The sequence below is a fragment of the Gambusia affinis genome, linkage group LG12 (genome assembly GCF_019740435.1).
Source record: "Gambusia affinis linkage group LG12, SWU_Gaff_1.0, whole genome shotgun sequence".
Classification (NCBI taxonomy): Eukaryota; Metazoa; Chordata; class Actinopteri; order Cyprinodontiformes; family Poeciliidae; genus Gambusia; species Gambusia affinis.
The window spans coordinates 352,501-370,796 of record NC_057879.1 but is presented as its reverse complement, the minus strand read 5'-3'; the positions used below and the strand labels follow the sequence as shown (position 1 = coordinate 370,796).

The 18,296-nt window shown below is 39.4% G+C and overlaps 1 protein-coding gene across 4 annotated transcripts in view; it reads right to left on the bottom strand.

The window, feature by feature from the left end:
* Positions 1 to 11,271: 11,271 nt before the first annotated feature.
* LOC122840762 (xenotropic and polytropic retrovirus receptor 1 homolog) overlaps positions 11,272 to 18,296 on the bottom strand; it is a 59,681-nt gene continuing 52,656 nt past the window's right edge. For 2 of the 4 annotated variants that reach the window (XM_044133381.1, XM_044133382.1), the window contains exons 8-14: positions 16,087 to 16,176; positions 15,614 to 15,711; positions 15,248 to 15,427; positions 13,126 to 13,291; positions 12,865 to 13,056; positions 11,882 to 12,045; positions 11,272 to 11,305 (exon numbers count right to left, since the gene is read on the bottom strand). In XM_044133381.1, coding sequence (XP_043989316.1) covers positions 11,294 to 11,305; positions 11,882 to 12,045; positions 12,865 to 13,056; positions 13,126 to 13,291; positions 15,248 to 15,427; positions 15,614 to 15,711; positions 16,087 to 16,176 — 902 coding nt within the window. In that variant the 3' untranslated portion in view covers positions 11,272 to 11,293. Of the gene's footprint in view, positions 11,306 to 11,881; positions 12,046 to 12,864; positions 13,057 to 13,125; positions 13,292 to 14,109; positions 14,182 to 15,247; positions 15,428 to 15,613; positions 15,712 to 16,086; positions 16,177 to 18,296 lie in introns of all 4 variants that reach the window. The other 2 variants (XM_044133380.1, XM_044133383.1) reach the window with 2 other exon arrangements.

Sequence of the window (18,296 nt, the reverse complement as noted above, 5' to 3'; positions counted from 1 at the left end):
CTTCACAGACTGGCACTGAGTACAGGGGCCAGTCTGTGAATAACATATAACCAACCACACAACCCAACTATGCAGAAGAGCAGAAAGTCACTATCAGAGCAACCTGGCCTCTCATAGAACCTGAGCAGTGCCACAGACTGATGGACTCCACGTCACACTGCATTGCTGCAGTAATATCTGGGCACAGGTGTAGGAACCGGGGAGGATGGGGGACACGTGCCCCCCGTCCCTCCCCCGCAATATTGGAGACAGTCACATTCATCCCACCTAATAATTTCACGGCAGTTGTGAGGAATTTTTAAATTTTCCACTAGCGTGCTTTTATTTTGAAAGCGCACCACATCGTCTTTAGCACAGCGCTAGTTCCTCCCCCTCTGAACGACTCGGAGTGTTTAGGAGGCAGAAACTCCGTATGAATGAGGTCAACGGAGAATATTGGGAATGTTGCCATGAATATCGCTTGTTGATAATATCTTGCTGTCAGTTTACTTTCACATATAACAAAAATATTTTTGGTTAAGCAGTTTTAATTCTGGAATTGCCACATGTCCAAAAATTTACTGCTAACTTTGTCTAAAAGTTAGCTACTTTAGCCACAATGTTTTATTTCATCACAATGAGACTGAAACAGCAACAAAATGAGACATTTTATTATTTAAAGTGAGCAATGGCTACACAACACGTGATCATACTGACCACTTAACATGTGTATTATATTATATTATATTATATTATATTATATTATATTATATTATATTATATTATATTATATTATATTATATATTCAGGAGAATGAGAATGGCAGTGCTAGAATGACGAAGAAAGGTTAAGTCTTCATTTAGTTTACTGAAATATGTATTAACCAGTTTTCATTTTTAAATGAACTAAACTATTTTATTATGAGAAGGCATAGAAGAGCCAGGTGACGTTTCAGGATGTGAAGATATAAAAATTATATTAATTTTAATAGAAGCAGAAAGGAGAAAAGGTGAGGACTGATGTTAAGTTGATTTCTTTCAATGTTTAAATATTTTTTCATTATTTCCACACTATAAGGATAATGGTTAGGAGACATGAAAAGAAAAGTGCTTGAGGAAAAGTTTAAAAAATAAATGAGTGAAATTGTTTGCTATCAGAAATGGGTTACACAGTAAAGAGAGATGAGATGTATAATAATGTATACATCTGAAAATTGTTAAGTTGTTTAAATTCTCATTCTGTATGATAAAAACATACTTTTTATATTTAATTAATTCACATTCTGAAACTTTACATTACTGTAGTGTCTGTTGTCAATAGATGAATCCATGCAGGAACGTCAGGCTGCTGAGTCAGAAACACAATCAGTAGATATTTTAGTTAAATGTTTGTGGCTGAAAATGACAGTAAAACATTTAGGCTTTTTGCCTCAGTGTTTTTATGGCTCATGTTTGGTAAGTTCCTGAATGCAGAACTGGAAAGAGAGACTGAGTTATCAGTGAGGAGCTAAGGTGTCACTTAGATGTGAAAAGCATCATTTTTATTTATTTTGTAGATTAAACTGTTGCACTGATGTAGAGAGTTGTTCAAGAAGAACAAGACTTGTTTTTTAGATTTTACTTTTGTTAAAAGTAAAATCAAATGATAAAGTTTAGTGTTCAGTCCTGAAATGACAGTCATCACGCTACATGGAGGCATAACTTTAATCTGATTATTGGATTGTAAATAGTAACCTGTTAGAATACTTGCTGCAGAAACAAGGGGCCAGATTAGAGTACCGCCTTACTGACGTGTTGATGGAACAATTGTTTATGACATTTCTGCTCAAGCTATTTACTGATCTGTTAGGTTTCCGATATGCGTCTCCGAATGACAGAATCGTTCCGACGTCCTTGAATCTGGGCTAAAGGAGCACATGCAGCACTCACACGCTGCACATGCTGATATTTTTAAAGTTCATAGTTTTCAGGTGGCCAACATTTTTAAAAAACCTTTTTTTGTATTGGTCTTAAGTAATATTCTAATTTTATGAGATAAAGAATTTGTGTGCAACAGACTGGTGACCTGTCCAGGGTGACCCCGCCTCTGGCCCAAAACGTTAGCTGGAGATAGACACCAGTACCTCCTGACCCCACTGGGGACACGGAGTTAGAAAACAGATGGATGAAGAATTTGTGGTTTTCATTTGTTGTCCGTTTTAATCATCAAGATTAAAGGAAATAAACATTTGAGATATATCAGTCTGTGTGTAACAAATTAATATAAAATACAAGTTTCACTCTTTGACTAGAATTGCTGACATTTCAACTTTGTCATGATATTCTAATTTTATGACCAGAACCTGCACAGGAAAGAACTCAGAGCCACTATTTGCAGCTTTGGCCATTTTTACTACAAAATTGAAACAGTTGGGTGAACCAGGCACCTCAGTATCATCACACTGCTAACATACAGACAACAACAATAGCACAGTCATTGATTATATGCTTCTCAATCATTTCATAACTATATATATATATATACACACATATATAAGATGTAATCAGGAGTTCCAGAGTGTGGCGCAGCAGGATCAGGGTGTGGATAAAGTCATCTGTGTTCTTTTCGAAAACTAGTTAGCAGAGACAAACAAATACAATAATGTCACAGAGTGTTGATCGATGTGAAAGTTGAACTTTTTTTTAATCATCTGTTCTTTGAAAGTCATAAATGTCACATATAAACTGTCAGTAACTTTCATTCAGTTTGTGACATCATCCACTGATGAAGAGCATCCTAACTTTTCCTGGAAGCGGTCACCAGTTAGTTGATGTGGCCACAGTCTGTTCATCAACCAAGGAAAAGTCACACTTGAAAAAATCATGACCCCTTTTGGGGCAAAAAACCTTCCAGAGGGACAGATGGAGCAGAGAGGAAGGTGTTGGCCTGAAGCAGTCGGCTCAGTGGCACAGACCTCAGAAGTAACCCTGATTGCCGAGTGATGCATACAGAGAACATTGAATTAATCAGAGCACTGTTTCTCAACAATTGACACTGTAACACTGTTGACGTATTGCTCAGTCCAAAGTCAGTTTAGGATTCTGCAGACATGCAACTTGAATTCTTCAGCTTCCTGCAGTTTATGACTCATGTAATTGACACAGTGACCTTTTTATCAGAATAGCCCAAAGAAAACTCCACAGAGTTCCTGAAGGCAGAAGCAAAGCGCGGTCCAGTCACCTCTGGAGCGTTGTCAGGAGTTGGCTGGGATCTGTTGGTACAGAGTGAGCTATTCCTGACTCAGATCTTCAACTTTGACATTCCTAAGACATTCAGAAAGAACTTGGCTTTGTCCTGCAAATTCCACCATTTAAATCAAGGTTCTTTAACACCTTTTCTAAAACAAAAACATTTTAAAAATACATTTTATGGCCCATGACTTAAGAAAACATTGCGTTTACCAAATGGTAAGATCTAAATGAACTTTGTATCTGAGGACAAACAGAAGAAATAAAAATCACAACAAGCATTTTCAACGATTTTGATGGACAATGCTTTACTTTAGGAAATATTTAGCAGAGGGATGAAAAGGGGAGGATGAGTCATCTGTCTGAGCCAGTGTTAAGCATCTTTACTCATGATGGGCTGCTGTGTTTGACAGACTGCATCTTTCTATGGAATGTTAAAACATGGCCTAAATGAGGCTGAAACAATTTAATTCAGTGAAAGTGACAATAAATTCATTTAGGTCAGTCAACTTATTGGTCCATTTTCTCATTGTAAAATAATGGAGATTTTAAGTTCATGTACAATTGACAAGGGGCAGGAATGTCTGACAGGCAGCCCAGAAGCTGCTGCGATGCTTTCCAATCAGCAGGTGAAGGTGGAAACAGGCTGAAAATATCCTGAGTTCAAATCGTTTCCCACTTATCTCAGGCCCTGGTGGGGAAACACAGAAGCTCCACCTTATGGCTCTACAGCTGCTCCCTCATCAAAACAAAGGAAACGTCCACACACAAAACTAAACAGCACTTATATGGTCCACAATTCTGACATTAACAGCCAAAACCCCTCAAGAGAGATTTTTCATGATGATTTTCTAAATAACCTACTGAAAATATGAAGGTGAGCTCCTCATCCTCGCTCTACAGCAGAGCCAGCCACCCAGCCAGCAGCAGGAGGAGGAGGAGGAGCCGACTCACATGCCAGCTTCCTTCTAATCAAGATGGGATGGATCTTCCTTTCTGCACTCTTGGTGAAACCAACCAGCAACGAAACTAAGTGTGACAACAGTCCAAGTGTCTCTTTAATGTTCAACCAGGTAGAAATCCACAACTTTAGACACAAAGCATCACCAACCTCTTTGCTCCATTGTGTCCAAACAAAGGCTTGGTGATGACGACACGGCTGCACAGATATGAGCTACAAACACATGAAAAACATGCACTGCACTGGCTTCCACTGCTGCTCACTGACAAACAGAAAACATTCAACCTTACAGGACGCCTTAAAGAAAAAGAATATCTCAGTTTGCACAACCTGGCAGGTGACATTAGGACAACATACTAGCTTCAAATGAAAAGTATGATGGAAGTGTGCATGTTAGCCCAAATGTATACCAGATATTCAGATTGGAGGCAGATCAGTTAACATTTCCACCATAGTTTAGCTTCAAGAACCTCCCAGTTTATTCTGGGCGTTCCCAGTGTGGTTCATGGAAGATGTGTCCGCTAACTCCTTCTACTACAGAACTGTTGACTGGTCACTTGTTGACAGAAAGCCAGGATTTTCAGGAATAAAACACCAACAGATCAGTCAGTCAGTGATTACATCTTAAAACCTGTGAAGAGTCGAGGCAGAACCTGTTGACGGGTCATCAGGATGCTGACATAGATTTCTTGCTTTTGAAGCAGAAACGTTCAGGTGGAGAATATTTCTTAACAGAGAGAACAACCTGTGATTAATCTCAGTGCTGCTTACAGACACATCTACAGTCACTAAAAGGGGAACAGAAAGACGTCAGATTAACCCCTGAAAGACACGGATAGAACGACTGGAACAGAGCTGCTCAACGTAAAGATTTACTGCTTTAAATCTTTTAAAAACAGCTACAACTAAAGTTTGAACTCCACGTCTAATGGACAGCATTTTGTTTCAAATAGAATGTTTTTAAATGACCTTTAGAAATAAAGGGAGATCCGTTAAGCTAATTCTATTGGTACCTTGATGTAAGCAAAGTACAACTCTGGTATGCATCAACAGTAAACTGGGTTTGAATACTTTATTTGGGCCCAATGAGCTGATGTTCGAACAGAACCAGCTCACCACCAGAACCAGTTCTAAACGGGATGATTTCATTTGCCACATGGTCCTTCAGCGAACGCATCTCTTCACTCTTATGATGTTGATGTTGGCAGTGTGAATGAGTGTGGGACAGACAGGTGACCTCTCCTCTTCATCATCATTCATGCACTTCAACTAAACAAGTAGAAGAATTACCCTTCCTGTTCTGGGTCCTTACATTTTCAGTTTGGATTTCTGAGGACAGACAGAGTTAGCAGGCGGTATTTGGGCATTTCTCTCAGTCACACACACACACACACACACACACACACACATATATTCTGGAGATCTGTCTTCTAACGGAAAGTATTTCTTCACACATTCCCAGTGGAAGTTGCTGTGGGATCTTTGTTGTTTCACCAGGAGCTTCATTCCAGCTGCTGTTCCAAACAGTCAGACCTTCACTTATTTTTCTGCTTGATTGTTTCTGAACATTTTCACAAACTCGACCAAATGAGTTTGTCTCATGATTTCAACCATGTCTGATGATAGTCAGTGTGTTGATGGTCACCCTGGGTTCCTCCTACATGCAGATACATTAAAATAAATCGCTGCTCTACTGGATGACCTTTTCTACAAAGTGCATGTTGGTGTTTCCAAAGCATGTAAGGTGCAAGAAGGCAGCTCTGTGATGACGAGGTGGGAGGAGCTAAAGACGAGGAGGGGTCAGGGGGAGTGGTTGGCTGGGCAAACGTTGATCAGAACTGCATCATGATGGAGGGGAAGAGGAAGAGACTGTTTCAGTTTTCTTGTTGAGGAAGAAGAGATTCTTGCTCACTGTTTGGTCCAAATGAACAGAGGAACCCCCCCGTGCCACTGAGGGCCCCTCTCTGAGCGTCGCTGTCATGGTGGGGGGGTGCTTGCTTTTTCAGGAGCTGCATTGTTCATGCTGAGGCTCTGAGGACACTCAGAGTGATAATTGAGGAGTCCACTGCTGGGTAATCATCAGGAAGGATCATGCCCCCCACTGGGTTGGGAAGAGTTTTCATTGAAGAGCTGCTTTAAAACGCTGACAATTCTTCCCTAGAAATAACTGTGAACCCCAGCAGAGGCTTGTGGATGGGAAAATGATTCAGAGGTCAAACCTCGTCCTGTTCTTGAGCTCAACGCCCGCTCGCTGGGTAATCTCTAGCTTAGGAGGCGGAGTTTCCTCCCTTGAATAAATTCTGGACCCAGGCGAGGGGCGTGGCCTGATGTCAGGAGTCATCATCGGTGTCCTCGATCAGAACTCTGGTGTCACGAGTCTTTGATCTGTTGGTGGAAAGGAGATATAGAAAACACACAATTATACAATAATATTAATACATTTGATGCCAATACTGTCAACGCTACCATCATAACAGTAATACAAATACCACCACTAATAACTAGAATAGTAATGGGTAATTAATCTGGATATTTGTGACTGAACTAAGCTTAATTAACAGTAACATTGTCTCTCTACATCGTTTCTTTACTACCAAGGTGACTGACTGTTAGATGTGAAACTTTATCTTGGAGAAAAATAGATCAATTCCAATAATCAGTGGTTTGAACACTAATTCACTAAAGCAGAGATAACTTTGAAAACATTTAGCTCACTGAGCTTTCTCTAAATGAATTTTCCCAGAAAAATTCGAATTGCAAATGTACCTGACCATTGTGTAGTAAACCTTCACTTTGTGCTTTTTAGTTTAGTTATTTTTCAAGTAGTTAGACGTTGATGTTCATTTTCGTATTCTGAAGTCACCTTGGGTCATTCCTGGACATTTAGCTCGACTTTGCTAAAAACACTGACTTGATTTTTAAGAAATGTTCACAGAGACTCAATCTTTTAGGAAGACTTAGTTGTCTTAGAAAACCTGAGGTTGTGTACAAGACAATTGTTGAGAATGTTTTAACTTTTCAGCTGGTTTGGTCACATGAGCTGCAGAATAAAAGACAAACTTTTAAGAATTGATTCAATGACAGGTAATTAAGGGTTAAATAATCACAGAAAGCTCTGTCTCATCTGTTTGCTGAAAGAACATGGAAGACAACAAGGAATATTTTAGCAGATTTTAGAATCCATCCTTTTCTTCATCAGTATGAACCTCTGAGCTCAAGAAGGCCATAACAGGAAAATGACATTTATTTAGACCAACAAGTTCAGCTAATCCTGATCCCTTTAGGGGTGAAAGGTCAGTTCAACCACTCTGACAGTGTGGCCCAGTGTAGGGAGATATTACACATTTTGTCATTGAAACATACCGACGTAGTTGAATTTAATGCTTTAGCATTAGCTACCGAAAATTAGTGCTGGCATTGGCTTCTGCTAGATGTCATGTTGATATAGAGCTTTGGAACTGATGTCCCTGCGTGTGACGTTTACGTGGCTGGGCGCCATCTTGTATGGCCACATACCAAAACAAACTTTTTCCGGCGTTTTCACTGTGCTACCGACCTCAGTGAAGTTGTTTCAAGTTGGATATTGGATATTCGCGCTCCGCGGAGTAAGGAGCGTTTGACTCAGGGGTGGGCACTCCTGGTCCTGGAGGGTCGGTGTCCTGCAACTCCTAGAGTCTCTCTGGTCCAACAACCTGAACCCAACAGCTGAATCTCCTCCTCAGTGCAGTCAGGTTCTCCAGAGTCCTGATAATGATCTCATTATTTGATTCAGGCGTGTTAAAGTAGAGATACATCTAAAAGTTTCAGGAGACCGACCCTCCAGGACCAGGAGTGCTCCCCCCCTGGTTTAGCTCAAGGTTGATCCGATTTATGAATGTTAATTCCAGCCAGCTGTTCTCTAGCGCTCCCTCCTCAAGTGGTCGGAGGTTTGCATTGGGACCGTAAATTTCCCAACCACACACTTCTGTAAATAAATACCTTGTGACCAACTGATACAAAAAAGTGGTAATTCATGTTATCCCTTACAAAAAAATCCCATGAAAATCCCATGTGGTTCACACAAATTTCACATGTGAATGATGTGAATCACATGTGAAAGCACATGAATACGTGTGATTTTGGAACGTTTCGTGGTGAAAATCACACCAAAAAATCACATGTTTCCACATGTGACTTTCATGGGATTTTTTTGTAAGGGATTACACTTGGCACACTGTCCTCTACTAAATTTTTAAGTGACCCTGTCCAGGGTGACCCCACCACTCGCCCGGAACGTTAGCTGGAGAGACACCAGCACCTCCTGACCTCACTAGGGAGAAGAGTGTAAGAAAATGGATGGATAAATAATTTTAAAATTAAATAATATGTTTTCTTCAATAGCTTCCAAATCATGCCCCATTAACTCATAATCAGTGTAAAATTGTTCTACTAGACTGTATAGAACATCTTAATTACACTTTGATCTTTTATTTAACTAATTTTATATTTAATAATTCATTGTAGATATCTTGAATTGAAGTCTCCATACAACTCAATGGTAAATCTAACGTCATTTTGGCTAGTCAGAATGTAATTAAAGATATCTCAAATAGGTATCAAAATATAATTAGAGATATCCTAAATGACTAAAACATCTAGTCATAAAACAATTTGAGATATCTGGAATGTAAGGGCAGCAAAACCAAATTTATGTTAAAATGACTTGCCATAGCCCTTCAAGTTGCAGGTAAACAGGTGATGAAATGAATCACATTTCAAGTAAAAATGTGATATCTAAAATGTTTCAAGTAATAAACATATATGTAATGAAAGATTATATTTTAAATAAACATTTTATGTGATTAAAGTAAACAATTCTATTAAATTCTGAAGTAAACATTTAATGTAAAAAGCAAACCAGATGAAAGAGCCCATCTTTAAACATTTAATGTGTAATTAAACATTTCAGAGTAAACAATAAAGGTGACAAGTAAATGTTATGAAATAGAATAATACTTTAAGTAAAGATTTGTTGTATTTAACATATTTCAGGTAAAAAGTGAACATGTAATAAAATAGATCCTGTCCTAGAATTGTATGTAATTGAATATTATATGTGACGATCATCTGAGGTAATACATTTTATGAACATTTAAAAAAATATATTTAAATATAAAATTAGTTAAATAAAAGGTCAAAGTGTAATTAAGATGATCTGTACAGTCTAGTAGAATAATTTTACACTGATTTTGAGTTAATGGGGCACAATTTGGAAGCTATTGAAGAAAACATATTTAATATTAAAATTATTTAAAATATTGAATATGACATTTTAACAGAGGATAGTGTGCCTCCTGTAATAGCATGAATTACCACTTTTTTGTATCAGTTGGTCACAAGGCAAGCCATTTATTTACAGGAGTGTTTGGTTGAAAATTGAACCTCCGACCGCTTGAAGACGGAGCGCTAGAGAACAGCTGGCCGGAATTAGCGTTCAGAAATCGGATCGACCTTGAGCTAAACACCCTTTACTCCGCGGAGCACCGATATCTAATATCCAACTTGAAAACTTCACTACGGTCGGTAACACAATGAAAACGCCGAAATAAAGTTTGTTTTGGTATGTGGCCATACAAGATGGCGCCGAGCAACTGCGTGAGATGTAAACATCATATGCAGTGACGTTGGTTCCAAAGTCTATATGATTTTAGTTGAACCAATGTTTATGATTAGTGCTTCAGTTTTAGCAGAGCACTGCTGCCAACATTTATCATCATTTATCATTTACGAAATGATAAATATTGGCCACTTAACCCGTTTAATCCCACCGGTAACAATTGTTGCCAGACATTTTTTCTAACTTCTGGAAGCTGTAAAATAATTGTTTTGATTTTTATAAGCTAATTGAAGTTTTTAAATCAAATAATAGAGTGTATACTCTAAGCAATATCAATTTCATGTATCTAGTTTGAAAGGTCACATGACCAGACCTCTTTACTTCCTGCCTGTAATGCTGGCATGTTTGTGTGTCAAACATATACAAGAGAAAGTCAGTAAAATACTTTAATAAATAATACATATGTCTTCTACTGATATATAAAGAAATTTGTATCCATTCATTCATCTTTTAATCATAAGAAGAGTGAATGTGAGCATGGCAACAACTGTTGCCGCTAGCATAACACAGACAGCAGCACTGTGCTATGTGACCATAGCATTCCTGTTTATTCTATATGCCCTGCTGTTCCCACACAGCTTAAAACTATAAGATGTTTTAGATCTTCTACACCTGAAGGAACATCAAAATGATGTCTTCTACATCACTGTTATTCCCACAGTTGAACCCCTCCCCACTCCCCATCCCCCAAAAGCCGACCCTTTCCACACAGTGTGGCCTATTCACTGAATGACCACAAGATGGCGCCACGCCTGAAACTAGTACAGGACAAGGCAAAGATCTTGTGTTTGGTCTGGTGGAACAGGGGCAATACCCCCACAGATACAGATTTGTTCATACTAACATTTTCACCTGATTTTCCCTAATTGATGAAATAATCAAATGAGGTCAAAGGTCACTTGGCACACTGAGACAATGACACCTGCATGATGTCGCATTAAATTTTTATGTTTCTAAAATATTTCTGAACACTCTTGTAAACACTCTTTATTATAATAAGTAATGCATGTCATGATTTTTCTTCTTTCTTTTATCATCTGTAAAGCAGCGCCAGATTTGATCATCAGCATTTAGACAATGCATGTCTCGGACTGCCCTGAACTCACCACAGTTATTCAGATGCTCATTCTCACTAACATAGCCAACATAAAATGTAATAATTCATAAATATCATGTGTAAGGGAGGTCCAAGAATTGAAATGCATGTACTTATTTTGCAGGAAAAATTTGAGATTAAACAGGTTAATTTTGATGGGTTGCATCTTTTTCTGAAAAATCAATAACATGTTTTGCATGAGAGAGAAACAAAAAATAGACAATGAAAAGATGATAAAGCAGAGTATGATGAATGCCTATCCTCCAGTGCTCACTGTGGGTAGCTAGAATATCACCCATGTCTCATGCTTGGTGAACAAGGTTTTTGTTGCCCAGGCGGTTCCTGAGCTCCGTCCTCCACTATAGCATCATCTGCTAATAATAGGCCTGTAGAGACAGAGGACAGGAAAAACACCTCAGTAGACAGTTACATGCCCTGAACTCCCACAGTCTGCTGGAGCTCATTCCTTGTGGAAGAAATTCCTCCCGAGAAGCGTCTCTCCTGCATTAGAAACAGCGATCCATAATGATGCATTAATGTTGCTCAATGTCCCCACAATTAAACAGATGCAATGTACAAGTACAGTTGAATAAAGGATTTTTTAAAAATGCCTGCATCTTTTTCTGAAAAGACTCACCAACTCACAGACATGAGAGAAAAACAAAAAAGTGAACAATGAAAAGATGATTAAGGGATGGAGGGATCCTTTTTGGACCTGGAAGGGATGGAACCAGCAGGGTAGCTAGAATATCACCCATGTCTGGATGGATTGGATGAACAAGGATGAGAGGATGGATGGATGAATGGATGGAGGGATGGAGGATGGATGGATGGACTATGGATGGACAGGGATGGATGGATGGATGGCCTGTAGAGACAGGATGGAGGGATGGAAAACATGGATGGACAGTTACATGGAGTGGATGGATGCACAGATCCCAGAGCGCTCTGCTGGAGCTCACCTTGTGCGGGTAGACTATCTCCTCCCGTAGGAAGGTGTTCTCTCCTGCATTTCGGTCAAACAGGCCCCAGTCCATCTTCAGATCCCAGATCAGTGTATAACAGGAGCTTACAATTAAACAGGCAATGTACAAGTACAGGTAGATTTTGTGCTCGGGTTCAGAGTCTGTGGAAGAAGGAGTTGGCAATTAGTTAGGAGGTAAAGACTCACCAACTCACAGACATTAAGGAGAAAAACAAAAGCAGTGAACTAGTGACCTCCGGACTTCTAGTGAGGGATGGAGGGATGGACGAATGGATGGATGGATGGATGGATGGATGGATGGATGAATGGATGGAGGGATGGATGGATGGATGGATGGATGGATGGATGGATGGATGGATGGATGGAGGGATGGATGGAGGGATGGATGGACGAATGGATGGAGGGATGGATGGATGGATGGATGGATGGATGGACGAATGTATGGATGGATGGATGGATGGACGAATGGATGGAGGGATGGATGGATGGATGGATGGATGGATGGATGGATGGAGGGATGGATGGATGGATGGACGAATGGATGGAGGGATGGATGGATGGATGGATGGACGAATGTATGGATGGATGGATGGATGGACGAATGGATGGAGGGATGGATGGATGGATGGATGGATGGAGGGATGGATGGATGGATGGATGGACGAATGGATGGAGGGATGGATGGATGGATGGATGGATGGATGGATGGATGGATGGATGGACGGATGGATGGATGGAGGGATGGTTGGAGGGATGGATGGAGGGATGGATGGATGGATGGATGGATGGATGGACGAATGGATGGATGGATGGATGGATGGATGGATGGATGGATGGATGGATGGATGGATGGATGGATGGATGGACGGATGGATGGATGGAGGGATGGTTGGAGGGAAGGATGGATGGGTTAGTTTTATCCCACTACCAAAACCAGATGTGTAGAAGTAAACACCTTACTTTTGTGTGTGTTGTACAGGGCGGAGAAAGTGACGACAAAGAAGGAAGTGGAGTATTTCCCAGCATTAACCAGATGAGGAAAGGCCCGCTTGGTGTCCCGATAGCGCCGCAGACACTGGGCGAATCGGAACCACGCAGGAAGACACTTGATGACCGCCCGCACACCATAGGAGTAGGTGTTACACACGCTTTCTGAACACAACACATCTATCAGCATCGGCCAGATATTTTTCTATCAAGAGACTTTTCTGTTCATCTCACCTGTGTCACTGTATAACCCATTCTCTTTTGTCCACTCCAGCTCTAAGCTGTAAAAACAGATCATGTACTCCAGATCCATCAGAACCACCACCAGAGAGTTTAACTGGTCAGCCAGCCAGAAGTCTGCAAATCCAACATGATGAAATGGAGCGGTCACCACTCTGAACTGTGGAGGAAGGCAGACAGGACAGTCACTGCTACAGGTCCAGTTCACTGTCTCTTAAAATATTCATCTGCTTTGTAACATGATGAAATGTGGAAAAAACAATCAGTGGACATGAGATCCTCTGAAAAGGCAGTGTGTAAATAAAAAATGACATACATTTTCAAAATCAAAACTTTTTAATTCCAAGACTGATGCAAATAACTTCATACATAACAAATGCATTTGTGCATACAGCAAAGATGTAGAGAACACTACCTGCTGTTGGGCCACTGGAACATTGAAAATTAAATATTTTTTTTATATTTGTACAACTTATATATTGACTATAAGGGAAAAAACTGTTGCCAGGTTTTTTTTGCCTTCTACTTTTTTTCACTAATTTCTTGGGAGCAACTGAAGCTAACTACCCAAGCTGTACCGCTGTAACCAAGAGCTACAGTAGCCACTGTCAGACCCAGCTCCAGAGGAGTGTGATTTAATATAAATAAATCTTTATGTAAAATGAAATAAACAAGTTATTTATTAATAGAAAATAAACCAAAATAACAAAGGGCTTAGATGAGTCACCAGAAAATGATGAGTAATCATGATCAGCTTAAACTTTAGCTCAAACATCTGTGAAATTAATGTGTCCGATCTTTGAAGTATGTTTCTGTAAATGCAAAATTAGACAATAATGTGTGAGAGACGAACTGACTGAAAGGGGAACAGAATGCTGTCTATGCTAGCTTTTCAGACAAAAAATATTTTGGAATGTGATCCTGAAATATCTGTAAAAACCTGGTACAGATTGCTGCCTGGTTCTAATGGCTCCTTACCTGAGCAGACCCTGCATCATCGCCCTCCTGCTGCCTCTGGTCTAACGTCTCCTGCCTGACTCTTTTCTCTTTCTATTGTGAAAATAAAGACTTCTTTTAAATATGTGAAAAAGCCATAGTGAGCCCAACTTCTGCTGAAAGAGGAGCGGGTTTATTTCTGGCACTAAATAACCAGTGAGGGATGGAACATCGGCAGAGGTGGGAAGAACAGCCAAAAGTATATGCAAGTAAGAACAACTAACTCTTACTTGCTTAATTCTGCTATATTGTTGGAAAATAGTGTAGAATTAAACATGAAAATGTCAGAATTTGTATAGAGAAATAAAGAAAGAGCCCAATTTAGATAGTTTAGCTGCAAAAATACTTCAGATATCATTTGTGCTTTGAGATACTAACTAAACTGTTACAAAGTCGACCTTTTACCACCTGAAGAACATCTCCAGGATGTCTCAGCAAAATCTAGAGGAATGCATCCATTTATTTTTAGTTGCATTGATTCCTGCAGCAGCGTCCTCACAGGTCTACCTAACAAATAAATCCTCCAGCTGCAGCTGATCCAGAAGGCTGCTGCTGACGTTCTGACTAAAACCAGGAGGTGAGAGCACATCATCAAGTTCTAAGGCCCATTCAGAAAGCAGACTTTAAAATACTGTTGGTAGTTTATAAATCACTGAACAGCTCAGGATCACAATACATTAAAGATCTGCTGTTGTTCCAGACTTCTCAGGTCTTTGGTTCCCCAGAATCAAACATCTAGAAGCATCATTCAGTTTTTATACACCACAAATCTAGAACAAACTTCAAGAAAACTGCAAGACAGCCGAAACACTGAGTTCCTTTAAATTGAGACTAAAAGCACACCTGTTTAGAGCTGCTTTTGAGCAATAATAAATGAAACAACATATCATGTTTCAGTTGTTGATTTTTGTGTTTTTATGATGTAAAGCACTTTGAAGTGCCTTGATGCTGAAATGTGCATTACAAATAAACTTGATTGATTAATTGGTTAAACAAGAGTCCCCCAAAAGTGAAAAATAAAACCTTGTTGTCGTGGTAACGCGTCATAAAAACTGCATAGCAGTGTTGCTGAATAAAATGTTAAATAAGAAGACATTGTATTATGATTAAGAGGCCCTACCAGCAGCTTGAGCAGCCAGAAGCGGGACTTGTAGTAACAGGTCTTTGACGGGTTGATGAGAAACAGGAAGAAGACGCCATAAAGAGCCAGAGGGTTGGCCTGCATCGGAATCCTGATGTTATCACAGAAAAGACTTGACAGCAAGCTGACGCACCACAGCACCCCCAACAGGCCTGCAATCTGCAGCCAAACATAAAGACTGGTTCAGTCAGTGAACAATCCAACACATACAGACAGTGACTGAGGTGTGTGTGTGTGTGTGTGTGTGTGTGTGTGTGTGTGTGTGTGTGTGTGTGTGTGTGTGTGTGTGTGTGTGTGTGTGTGTTGAATGTGTCAGAGAGAAAGAGAGAGAGAGAGAGTTCTCACCTCAAACAGATGTTGGTGGGAGAGATTGTTTCTGGGATTAAGTTCAAATATGAGGACATGATTAACTCCTGCCTGCCTCCAGCCATAGGTGTTGATCCCTAAAAGATGAGAAAAGAATGGAATCATATCCTTTAATTCATAAAATTCATAGGGCTCATGCATGACATCAGTGTTTTCTGAAAATCACTTTTTCTATTACTAAAGCTTTGTGGTGCTTTCCTGAAAGAGAAGTCTCTGACATGAATTTGTCTGTTTGAAATTGGTCAATAAATTCTGATTTGTGCATCTCTCTGTCTTATTAAAGAAAACCAAACGAGCACAAAAAATTCAATTATAAAAGCTACTTCAATAAAAGCATGTCAAAGCAGTATAAGTGGGGGTGGAAGGCTTCAGTGCACAAACATTTGTAAAGAAATGATTCTAAAAAGTGATTAAAAATTCCATGCAGTGACTGATTGTTAGTGTGCACTCACCTAAAAGGAAGAGAAACTCTATTAGCAGGAAGCCTCCTCTGTAGATCCTGACCACAGGCCAGACGTCAGAATCACTAATCTTCACGGCTCCTGTTGGAAGAAATGTGATGCAACAGCAGAAGAAGAAAGAAGAGGTCACATAACTGAATATGTTGTGGTGTAAAAGTATTAATGGAGAGAACCTGTGTTTGTAGTATAAATACATTTAAGGTGATTCTACTGTTTTAAATTGAAATAATAAACTGAGCTTACAGTTTCACTGACTATAAACCCACTAAGATGATTTAAAAAGATGAACTACTGTGCTTTCACTTTGTGTACACAAAAGCTTTAAAATATTTCTCATAGAATACTGGATTGCAGAGTGTCATCGTTTTCATCTGTAGTAACTGGCTTAAACACCAGAGCCGTCTTGTGATGTACTCAGGGTAAGTCAAACCGTAAACACAAAAGTGGAGGAAATTGTTAGGATTTCAGCAAAGATTTGGGCAATTTATCTTCAGTTTTGAAGGAGGAAGCCAGATGGAGTGATGAACAAAAGGGAGCTGCTTCTACTGAAGGACTGCAACGCTGCTTTTCTGAGCCACATTGATCAGGAAGCAACGATGACTCCAACATTTCTGGGAAGGAAGGATCCAACAGTGAAGGGTTGGAGCTGGATATCTGTCACCTCCAAATCACTGAATGGTAATAAACACATCTATGAACATAAAAGTTATTCATTTATAGCATTGTGTGAGAAATATTTGTTATTAAAAGCTTTTGTGAACACAGAATAAAAGCACAAGAGTTCATCTTTTTAAATGTAAGTGGTTTTATTGTGTCAGTGACACTTTAATGTTTGCCAATCCTTCCTCATTTCAAAAACACGACTGTCAGGTTAATTGGTCTCTTTAAATTCTGTGTCTCTGTGTTGCCCTGCGATGGACTGGTGACCTGTTCAGGCTGACCCCGCCTCTTGCCAGTTTACCGCTGGAGAGGGGTACCAGCACCCCTGTTGACCCCTCAGGGGTGATACGCATGTTGGATGATGGACAGATGGGTGACTGTTTTTTTGTAAACTGCATGGAGATAACATCTGTTGTGAACTGGCGCTATATAAAAAAACTGAACAGAATTTCCTTAATTGCACAATACAAGCTGTGCAATTGCTAAAGTTATCAACAATATAATAGAAGAATAATGACTGACATTCATCAATCTTATGTTAGATTATAGATATAGATGGGCACTAAATGATCATCACATCTGTGATTTTATTTCAGCAATAGGACAGGTATCATACTGTCCACCTCATCTGGTGTAAATTAATAGGGATGAAATTCAGAAAATCTGATTTTTAGAGTTAAAATCTGGGATTTAAACTATTCTTAAATGAATTGGATCATATTAAGAAAAATAACACATGATCAGAAAATTCCGATTTTTTACAGATATCCTGAGGACACATATTAGTAATAATAATAACCTTTATTTAACCAGATAAAAATCTTTGTTGAGATTCACAATCTCCTTTTCAAGATGGACCTGGCAAGCTGGCAGCATGTCTTACAAATATCAAAATTGGCATTCATTCATCCATGTAGTTTTAAAAGCATCAAAGCAGTCATAAATAATATTCTCCATACTAGAGACTCCAGACTTTTATATGCAACAAACCCAGAAAGCTGCCTGAATACTTTGTGAAGTGAGATAAATGATCTGACTGACAGGAAGTTGAGCTTCTGCATGACACACAACGTCCCAAAGGAGAACCACGCAGAAACACCACTAGCCTTTGCATGTTGTTATGTCAAACTTTGTTTTACTTCAATCAATTGATCAAGAAATCAATTTTAGCTATAAAGCACCATTCATAGGTCTGTCTCAGTAAACGATAAATCAATTAATCGTACAATAAATTAAAACTATCCACGTCATTTTAATTATCCGCTGCTGTCCACTGACCCTCCCTTCCTCATTTCCTTGCCCAGTTCACACTGAGAGATCAAACATTAGCCGACAGAAATCCTAGGTATAACGGTTCCATCGGGTTTGGATGTAGTGTCCAACAATGGGCGCAAAATATTAGAACCTATTTAAGTCACGTTAATGAAGAACAGCTGAAAAGTTACCGGGTTCATCAACTGGAAGCAATTTCTCTCCAACTCCTCCCCTCCTCATTTCTATGTTCTTTGCATAAAATGTTTTATAAACATTAATGTTGTTTC